Source organism: Borostomias antarcticus, assembly GCF_949987555.1.
Source record: "Borostomias antarcticus genome assembly, contig: scaffold_141, whole genome shotgun sequence".
Lineage (NCBI taxonomy): Eukaryota > Metazoa > Chordata > Actinopteri > Stomiiformes > Stomiidae > Borostomias > Borostomias antarcticus.
In genome coordinates, this window is record NW_028176521.1 from 176,345 (window position 1) to 186,344 (window position 10,000).

Genomic DNA, 10,000 nt, shown 5'->3' on the forward strand with positions numbered 1-10,000 from the left:
CCCTCTGTCTCTCTGTCCCTCTGTCTCTCTGTCTCTCTGTCCCTGTCCCTCTGTCTCTCTGTCCCTCTTTCTCTCTGTCTCTCTGTCTCTCTGTTTCTCTGTCCCTCTGTCTCTCTGTCTCTCTGTCCCTCTGTCCCTCTGTCTCTCTGTCCCTCTGTCTCTCTGTCCCTCTGTCTCTCTGTCTCTCTGTCTCTCTGTCCCTCTGTCTCTCTGTCTCTCTGTCTCTCTGTCCCTCTGTCCCTTTGTCATTGCTGATCTGGCCGTCACTGTTAAAGTGATTAAATTATAATTTATTAGTTATTAGATTGATTCATAAATAACGACAGTCACTTCAACACAAATGGTGGGTTATGGCAGTTTTAACTTTAACTTCCAACTTAAAATACCTCCACACATCTATCGGTACAAACCTAAATATTTCTGCCCCAAAGAAGTAAGGCCTCAAGAGACCTGCCCCTCCATTTCCACCAGCACAACGAATGCTACCCCCTCATGTGTTCCCTCTCCGTGTTCATCCACCCCCTCATCCCCCCCCCAGGCACCATCGTGCGTAAGCTGCCCCGGAAGCTGGAGGTGCTGGAGGGGGAGAACGCCGCCTTCTGCGTGGAGGTGGACGAGGACGACATGGAGATCCACTGGTTCAGAGACGGCCTGACGCTGAGAGAGAGCCACCAGACCATCCTGAAGTCCTTTGGGAGAACCCACATCCTGGTCTTCGTCAACGTTGCCTATCAGGACACGGGGACGGTGAGCTTCGTGGCGGGCAGATCCAAGACCTCATCCAGGCTAAAGGTCAAAGGTGAGGTTGATATTATGCGGGGAAAAAAAGAGGAAAGGGAAGTTGAGACTTATTTCCGGTCCTATGTCACATATTGTATTATCTTTCAGTTGGATGATAGAAAGTCATCTCTCTGGTGCTGTGTGTGTCTAGCGCCACCGTGTGGTGAACTTTGGTATTGATAAAAGCTGCATATCACTATAATATTTCACTCCGTATTGCTTGTATATTGCATATTTCACGGCCGCTTATCCTAAACGTGAATAATCCTCCCGTCATCAGCGGCAAAGCACAGCCCCCCTTCCTGTCCTGTGGGGGTCCAGATTGGCCTTGACCGTCCCAACAGCGCCCTCCTGACCTGGGTCCCCGCGCTGACCTCCTCCCAGGTCACCACGCGCTCCGTCTACATCCTGGAGAGACAGGAAGTGGGCGCCCAGGAGTGGCAGAAGTGTCTGACCACCGAGGCGGACACCTCGGCGGAGGTGACCGGTGACAGCGTGCCCTGCGAGGGGGACTTCCGCTTCCGGGTCTGCTGCGTCAACAAGTACGGGCGCAGCGGACATGTGGAGTTCCCCAAGGCCGTCCACCTGGGTGAGCGGAGCGGGAGAGAGGGTTGTTTGCTTGTTTGTTTGTTTCCTTCTTTCTTTCTTTCTTTCTTTCTTTCTTTCTTTCTTTCTTTCTTTCTTTCTTTCTTTCTTTCTTTCTTTCTTTCTTTCTTTCTTTCTTTCTTTCTTTCCTTCTTTCTTTCTTTCTTTCTTTCTTTCTTTCTTCATTTCTTTTTCTTTCTTTGTTTCATTCATGTCTCTCTGTCCCTGTCTCTCTGTCCCTCTCTCTCTCTGTCTCTCTGTCTCTCTGTCCCTCTCTCTCTCTGTCCCTCTGTCTCTCTGTCTCTCTGTCTCTCTGTCCCTCTCTCTCTCTGTCTCTCTGTCCCTCTGTCTCTCTGTCCCTCTGTCTCTCTGTCCCTCTGTCTCTCTGTCCCTTTGTCGTTGCTGATCTGGCCCCCACATGATGTCCTCTCCTCTCTCTTCCTCTAGTCCCAGTCTAACCTGGTCCTCTCTCTCTTCCTCTAGTCCCCGGCCCTAAGATCTGCTCCAGCCTGCGGGACTGCGAGGTGATGGAGGGTGAGGACGCCATCTTCTCTCTGGAGCTGTCGGGCGCCGCGGCCGGCACCTGGTTCCTTAACTCCACCCAGCTGAAGAGCGGCGAGCGCTTCTCCGTACGGCAGGAGCGCACGCAGCACTCGCTGGTCGTCCGCGGGGTCACGACCTCCGAGCACGGCGCCGAGGTCACCTTCATCGCCAACGGAGTGCGAGACTCTGCTGTTCTAAAGGTCCAAGGTAGTACACACACACACACACACACACACACACACACACACACACACACACACACACACACACACACACACAAGGTTGTTATAGTTAACGAAAACTAACTAAAAAACGAAAACTAGGTGTGAAAAAACATTTTAGTTAACTGAAATAAAAACAAAAACTAGGCTTTACAAAAAAACGATAACTAACTAAAACTGTATTGTGTGTTTACAAAACTAACTAAAATAAACTAAAATTATTGCGAAAATGTCCTTAGTTTTAGTCTTTTTCATTTCATACATAAGCCTAGTATTTTGGGTGACAGTCTCACGAGGCTAGCGCAGAAGAATAAAAAAAACTAAAACTAATACTGAAACTAATAAAAACTAAACTATAACTAAGCATTTTAAAAAAATAAAAACTAAACTAAACTAGCAAACCTGCTTTAAAACTAATCAAAACTAAACTGAAATTGAAAACAAAAGTTAAAACGATATAAAAATAAAAACTAATGAAAAAAGCAAAACTATTATAACCTTGACACACACACATCGAGGAGGGCTGATGAAGTCCAACGCTGAAATGTGGTTCCTCTCTCTCCTCCCAGCTGCTGTGGTGAAGTTCAGTCCCATGCCGGAGACAGACTGCAACAAGAGGGTGGAGACAGGAGACGCCATCGTCCTCTACTGCGAGGTGACCCACCCCTCCGCCACGGTCTGCTGGCTCAAGGATGGGGCGGAGCTAGAGATGACGGACGGCCTGACCATCCAATCAGACGGCAACATGAGGAGGATCGTCATCCAATCGGCCGAGGCCGCTGACTCTGGAGTGTACACCTGCGAGACCATGAGTGATGTCATCAAATTCAACGTCAATGTGGAAGGTGAGTCGGTGTGTGTGTGTGTGTGTGTGTGTTGGGTGTCCCCTTCTCAAACACCATACATCACACCAATCACACCAGCTAATGAATCATCTCACGCCATCTCTCACGCTAACCAATCAAAATGGCCGCAGTGGCGCCTGCCAGGTTCTATGACGTCCCCGAGGACGAGAGGAGGCGGAGTCTGGAGGCGGGCGAGGCATTGGTGCTCCACTGTGACCTATCAGAACCCTTCGCTCAGGTGTTCTGGTACAAAGACGGGGAACAGATCTTCAACCAACCAGGGATAGACTTATTGGAGGCGGGGCCCAGGAGGACCCTGGTCATCCAATCAGCTGCCTCCTCAGACTCGGGCGTGTACACGTGTCAGACCGCTGAGGATGTCACTGCGTTTCGGGTGGAGGTCAAAGGTGATTGGGTGACGGCAGAGGAGGGGGAGGAGCATTGTCGCTCTGCGTTTCCTCACAGCGATGATAACAACCGGCGATGATTTTGCGGTTTAGTCAATAATAATAATAATCGTTTGTTGTTGTTGTTGAATGTAAAGATTTTTTTTACAGAGCTAGTACAAGCTTGTGGACTCTTCTAACAGTTACTTAATTCTCTCTCTCTCTCTCTCTCTCTCTCTCCCTCTCTCTCTCTCTCTCTCTCTCTCTCTCTCTCTCTCTCTCTCTCCGTTATTAGTTTATTTTTCTTCTACTCATAGTTGCTGGTTCTACTGTATTTCTAATGAGAATGCTCATAGTGGCATGTGCATATCCATCATCTCATTCTCCTACTCATACATCTCACTCCTCTACTCAGTTTGGAAAGTTCACCAAGCTCACCATCTCTCCTGGTCTCCCCACTACCCCTAACCATCTCTCCTGGTCTCCCCACTACCCCTAACCATCTCTCCTGGTCTCCCAAGTACCCCTAACCATCTCTCCTGGTCTCCCCACTACCCCTAACCATCTCTCCTGGTCTCCCCACTACCCCTAACCATCTCTCCTGGTCTCCTAGTACCCCTAACCATCTCTCCTGGTCTCCCCACTACCCCTCTCCATCTCTCCTGGTCTCCCCACTACCCCTAACCATCTCTCCTGGTCTCCCCACTACCCCTAACCATCTCTCCTGGTCTCCCCACTACCCCTAACCATCTCTCCTGGTCTCCCTACTACCCCTCACCATCTCTCCTGGTCTCCCCTGTACCCCTCACCATCTCTCCTGGTCTCCCCACTACCCCTAACCATCTCTCCTGGTCTCCCCACTACCCCTAACCATCTCTCCTGGTCTCCCCACTACCCCTAACCATCTCTCCTGGTCTCCCCACTACCCCTAACCATCTCTCCTGGTCTCCCCACTACCCCTAACCATCTCTCCTGGTCTCCCCAGTACCCCTAACCATCTCTCCTGGTCTCCCCACTACCCCTCACCATCTCTCCTGGTCTCCCCACTACCCCTCACCATCTCTCCTGGTCTCCTCACCATCTCTCCTTGTCTCCCCACTACCCCTCACCATCTCTCCTGGTCTCCCTACTACCCCTAACCATCTCTCCTGGTCTCCTCACTACCCCTAACCATCTCTCCTGGTCTCCCAACTACCCCTAACCATCTCTTCTGGTCTCCCCACTACCCCTCACCATCTCTCCTGGTCTCCCCACTACCCCTAACCATCTCTCCTGGTCTCCCCAGTACCCCTAACCATCTCTCCTGGTCTCCCCACTACCCCTAACCATCTCTCCTGGTCTCCCCACTACCCCTCACCATCTCTCCTGGTCTCCCCACTACCCCTAACCATCTCTCCTGGTCTCCCCACTACCCCTCACCATCTCTCCTGGTCTCCCCAATACCCCTAACCATCTCTCCTGGTCTCCCAAGTACCCCTAACCATCTCTCCTGGTCTCCCCACTACCCCTAACCATCTCTCCTGGTCTCCCCAGTAACCCTCACCATCTCTCCTGGTCTCCCCAGTACCCCTAACCATCTCTCCTGGTCTCCCCACTACCCCTAACCATCTCTCCTGGTCTCCCCACTACCCCTAACCATCTCTCCTGGTCTCCCCACTACCCCTAACCATCTCTCCTGGTCTCCCCACTACCCCTCACCATCTCTCCTGGTCTCCCAAGTACCCCTAACCATCTCTCCTGGTCTCCCCAGTACCCCTCACCATCTCTCCTGGTCTCCCCAGTACCCCTAACCATCTCTCCTGGTCTCCCCAGTACCCCTAACCATCTCTCCTGGTCTCCCCAGTACCCCTCACCATCTCTCCTGGTCTCCCCACTACCCCTAACCATCTCTCCTGGTCTCCCCACTACCCCTAACCATCTCTCCTGGTCTCCCCACTACCCCTAACCATCTCTCCTGGTCTCCCCACTACCCCTACCCATCTCTCCTGGTCTCCCCACTACCCCTAACCATCTCTCCTGGTCTCCCCAGTACCCCTAACCATCTCTCCTGGTCTCCCCAGTACCCCTCACCATCTCTCCTGGTCTCCCCACTACCCCTAACCATCTCTCCTGGTCTCCCCCGTACCCCTAACCATCTCTCCTGGTCTCCTCACTACCCCTCACCATCTCTCCTGGTCTCCCCACTACCCCTAACCATCTCTCCTGGTCTCCCCACTACCCCTAACCATCTCTCCTGGTCTCCCCAGCACCACTCACCATCTCTCCTGGTCTCCCCACTACCCCTAACCATCTCTCCTGGTCTCCCCAGTACCCCTAACCATCTCTCCTGGTCTCCCCACTACCCCTCACCATCTCTCCTGGTCTCCCCACTACCCCTCACCATCTCTCCTGGTCTCCCCACTACCCCTCACCATCTCTCCTGGTCTCCCCAGAACCCCTAACCATCTCGCCTGGTCCTCCCACTACCCCTAACCATCTCTCCTGGTCTCCCCAGCACCCCTAACCATCTCTCCTGGTCTCCCCACTACCCCTAACCATCTCTCCTGGTCTCCCCACTACCCCTAACCATCTCTCCTGGTCTCCCTACTACCCCTAACCATCTCTCCTGGTCTCCCCACTACCCCTAACCATCTCTCCTGGTCTCCCCAGTACCCCTAACCATCTCTCCTGGTCTCCCCAGCACTCCTAACCATCTCTCCTGGTCTCCCCAGTACCCCTCACCATCTCTCCTGGTCTCCCCAGCACCCCTAACCATCTCTCCTGGTCTCCCCACTACCTCTAACCATCTCTCCTGGTCTCCCCACTACCCCTAACCATCTCTCCTGGTCTCCCCAGCACTCCTAACCATCTCTCCTGGTCTCCTCACTACCCCTCACCATCTCTCCTGGTCTCCCCTTACTGTACCTAGACTATATAAAAACACCCAAGTGGTTAACACACACTCTTCCTGCCCCCCTCCCCCCCCCCCAAACACCCCCAGCCCCCCCAGTCAGGTTCAGGGCCATCCCAGAGGAGGACCTCCATAAGAGCGCCATGGAGCTGGACCCTGTGGTGCTCCACTGTGAACTCTCCAGCGAAGACGCCGTCGCCGTCTGGTAGGTACAGTACTCTACATCAAGCGCACCTCGGGTTTTTTCACCTCAGCTCAGGCAAGTTTTGCGAAGTTTCATTCACCTCAGAGTCTGGAATTCTGGGAAAATCTCCATTCATTGTAGGCCCACTGGGTGACACGAATCAAGCGCTCCCAAAGTCAGTGTCTTGGTGCTTCTGTGCGCAGGTATAAGGACGGCGTTGAGGTGCAGCCCAGCGAGAACATCACCCTGCAGGCCGAGGGAACCATGAGGCGGCTCATCGTGCGATCCTCCGAGGCCTCGGACGCAGGGACCTACACCTGCCAGGCGGGGGACAGCAGCATGGTCTTCACCGTCCACGTCAAAGGTGGGACACTGGCACGCCTGCGAACGCTAGATTTAATTTGGATATCTAGAAATAAATAAAGAGTAAAAAGTGTTGCCGAGGTTCGATCCAACCGTTCAAACACTGGTTCTTTATTCCAAAAATACATACAGTTGCAACTGGGCTCTTGAACGGAACACAAAACAACGCTTCGCCCACGAACTGAAGAATTCTGTTCTGCACCGGTCTTAAATTCAAAGTTAGGCCCAGAGATTTCTACGATCTGATTGGCTAAACAATCATTTACACGTCATCAACAATGGCGAACGTCATCCATAATGGCCTAACAACAGGTTTGAAAGTTCAACGTGTGATACAACAGAGAGATATGATCAAATAGTTCTGGAAAGTCAACGACACAATTGGAGACCACAGTTAAGTAAAAACTAGGATCATAAACGAAGCCTGGAGGTGTCGTTTTAATCCACCCCCTGGAGAGGTTATCCTGCCATGAACTAAGAAAAGCACTAATAAAAACACTCTTTGAAAATGTAAACTAACCGATCCCACACGGTCGGATATTCCAGTAATAATGACGGTTTCCTCCAGAGCCACCTGTGATGATCGTGGAGCCCAAGGAGGATGTGGTGTTGGAGCGCCACCTGTGGGAGGAGGTGGTACTGCAGTGCGAGCTGTCGCGCTCCAGCGGCCAGGTGCGCTGGTTCAAGGAGGGGCTGCTGGTGGCGGAGGCCGAGAACGTGAGGCTAGCCTCCGAGGGGCCGTACCGGAGGCTGACCGTGCTCCGCGCCGCGCCCGAGGACGCCGGGGAATACGTCTGCGACACGGACGGTGACTCGGTGTTCTTCCAGCTCACCGTCACGGGTAGGAGGGGGGGAGGGAGGGGAGGGAAGGGGGGAGGGAGGGAGAGGGGGAGGGGAGGGGAGGAGGGAGGAAGAGGAGGAGGGGAGGAGGGAGGGAGGGAAGGTGGGAAGAAGAGAGGGAGTAAGCGGAGATGGATGAATGAATGATTCATCAGTATTTTCCAGCCTGCGAAAAAAATGTTGTTTTCTCAAGTCTGGACTTCCAGCCGCCCAGAACGATTTGAGTGGGCGGGACTTGCCTTGACAGGCAACTCCTTCAGCCAATCAGCATAATAAAACATAGATCAAACTTTTGCCAAATCCATTTAGAAGAACAGCGAAAACGTCTTTTCTGCTGAGAAACTCTTGCATGCCCTTGTTCTTCTTTAATTGTTGTTATTGAGTCTATTTCTGCAATAACTGTACTTATTCTTCTAACGTTAACGTTACCGATCGATTCATTCCATAAGCGGACTCCTGTTGTCTTTCTCGTCATCATCTATTAGAACCAATCAGGGACTGGGGGCGGAACAGCAGTTAAAATGCAGTCTCCTGATTGGTGCCCCGTTTTCTGGGAAAACTCAAAACGCTGTGTGTGGCTGAAAGTCCAGACAAATGTCTTTTTTTGAGTCTGTCTTCCAGGCTAAGTATGTCCTACTCTAGATACTTTTTCACACCTCTGTCCACGTTCTCATCCGACCAGTAAAAGACACGGTCAGCGTTCTCTCTGCCTCCGCCCCCTTCCCAGAACCTCTGGTGCGGATCGTCTCGCCCAGCGAGGCGGAGCTAAACCTGACCCACGTTGCCCCCGGGAAGCTGGAGCTGAGCTGTGAGATCTCGCAGGCCGAGGCCCCGGTACGGTGGTACCGAGACGGGCTGGAGGTGGACGAGGGCCCCCTGCTGGTCCTGGAGGCACACGGGGCCCACAGGAAGCTCGTCATCCCCAGGACCACCGTGGAGGACACGGGGGAGTACGTCTGTGACACCGAGGACGACTCGGTGGCCTTCTTGGTGACCATCACAGGTACAGTTCTGGGCCAGGAAGGGCACTCATACACTTTTTGCTCTGGGTATTTGTACCAATACTGAACGGTCATGGACGGTCACTGTGGAAAGACTCTATTGGTCGGCTGTAGCTCAGTTGGTAGAGCGGGTCGTTCAGTGGTCGAAGGGTCAGCGGTTCGAATCCCAGCTCCGACTGTCCACATGTCGAAGTGTCCTTGAGCAAGACACCTAACCCCAAATTGCTCCCAATGAGCAGGTTAGCACCTTGCATGGCAGCTGCCGCCATTGGTGTGTGAGTGTGTGTGAATGGGTGAATGAGAGGCCATTGTAAAGCGCTTTGAGTGCCGCTAAGGTGGAAAAACGCTATATAAGTGCCGTCCATTTACCATTTGGTCATTGTAGTCTTCAGTCTGAGAAATATTCTTGTGTAAGACATACATGTTAGAGCTCATTCACACCCATGCATGGTAAACAACTCTTTGTTAAACGTACTAATCTTGAGTCTCTCCTTCTAAAGAGCCTCCAGTGAAGCTAGCCCGTCCTGACAGGTCGTCTGACGTGGTGGAGTGCTTCGCTGGCGCCCCCTTGGTGTTGGAGGTGGAAGTGTCTCGCCCCAACGCTGAGGTGGTCTGGAGGAGGGATGGAGTGGAGGTGGGGGCGAGCGTCTCCATCGCTGAGGACGGCCTCCTCCGCCGGCTCACAATCCACACCCCCACCCTGAAGGATTCTGGGAAATACACGTGTGACGCCACGGACGACGCCATCGACTTCCAGGTCAACATCTCAGGTGAGAGGTCAGAGGTCTCAGAACGATGTGGCCATGGGAAATGTAGTTTTTTGAGGGACATTTTAACTAATTGGTTGGTTTATTGATTGAAGTAGTTGTACCATATCATATTGATCATTTTTCAAACACTTCTTTCTTTGTGTTTCCTGAAACGTCGCCCTCCAGACCCGCCGGTCAAGATACTTCGGAGGTCGGAGGTCAAGGTGGACCAGAGGTCGCTGGTGTCTGACGACATTGTGCTGGAGTGCGAGCTCTCGCGCCCCAACGCCATCGCCCGCTGGTTCAAAGATGGCCGTCGCCTGGAGGGAGACGAGCGCTACTGCGAGGAGGAGGAGGGGGCGTTTCGCTCGCTGGTCATCCTCAACGCCGAGCTGAGCGACTCTGGGGAGTACCTCCTGGACGCCCGAGACGACAGCATCAGCTTCCGGGTCACCGTGGAGGGTGAGGAGCAGGGGGGGTCTTCGACGGTCATCAAGCACAGCAAGCCTGGGGCCAAATCCAGGAAGTAGTATTTGCACATGCATGCTCTCAAACACAGTGAAGTGTTCTTGAGGTGGACAGGGTTTGATTCAGGCTTGGTTCAGTCCTGTCC

General features: G+C 52.9%; 1 protein-coding gene across 1 annotated transcript in view; it reads left to right on the plus strand.

Annotated features, from left to right (window-relative positions):
• Nucleotides 1-10,000, plus strand: part of obsl1a (obscurin like cytoskeletal adaptor 1a) — a gene marked incomplete at both ends in the record, with an annotated part of 25,082 nt that overhangs the window by 5,538 nt on the left and 9,544 nt on the right. The window contains 10 exons of the mRNA XM_084462382.1: nucleotides 539-799; nucleotides 1,061-1,369; nucleotides 1,849-2,115; nucleotides 2,699-2,974; nucleotides 6,341-6,455; nucleotides 6,638-6,798; nucleotides 7,366-7,638; nucleotides 8,365-8,640; nucleotides 9,139-9,408; nucleotides 9,574-9,849. Coding sequence (XP_084318508.1) covers nucleotides 539-799; nucleotides 1,061-1,369; nucleotides 1,849-2,115; nucleotides 2,699-2,974; nucleotides 6,341-6,455; nucleotides 6,638-6,798; nucleotides 7,366-7,638; nucleotides 8,365-8,640; nucleotides 9,139-9,408; nucleotides 9,574-9,849 — 2,484 coding nt within the window. The remainder of the gene's footprint in view (nucleotides 1-538; nucleotides 800-1,060; nucleotides 1,370-1,848; nucleotides 2,116-2,698; nucleotides 2,975-6,340; nucleotides 6,456-6,637; nucleotides 6,799-7,365; nucleotides 7,639-8,364; nucleotides 8,641-9,138; nucleotides 9,409-9,573; nucleotides 9,850-10,000) is intronic.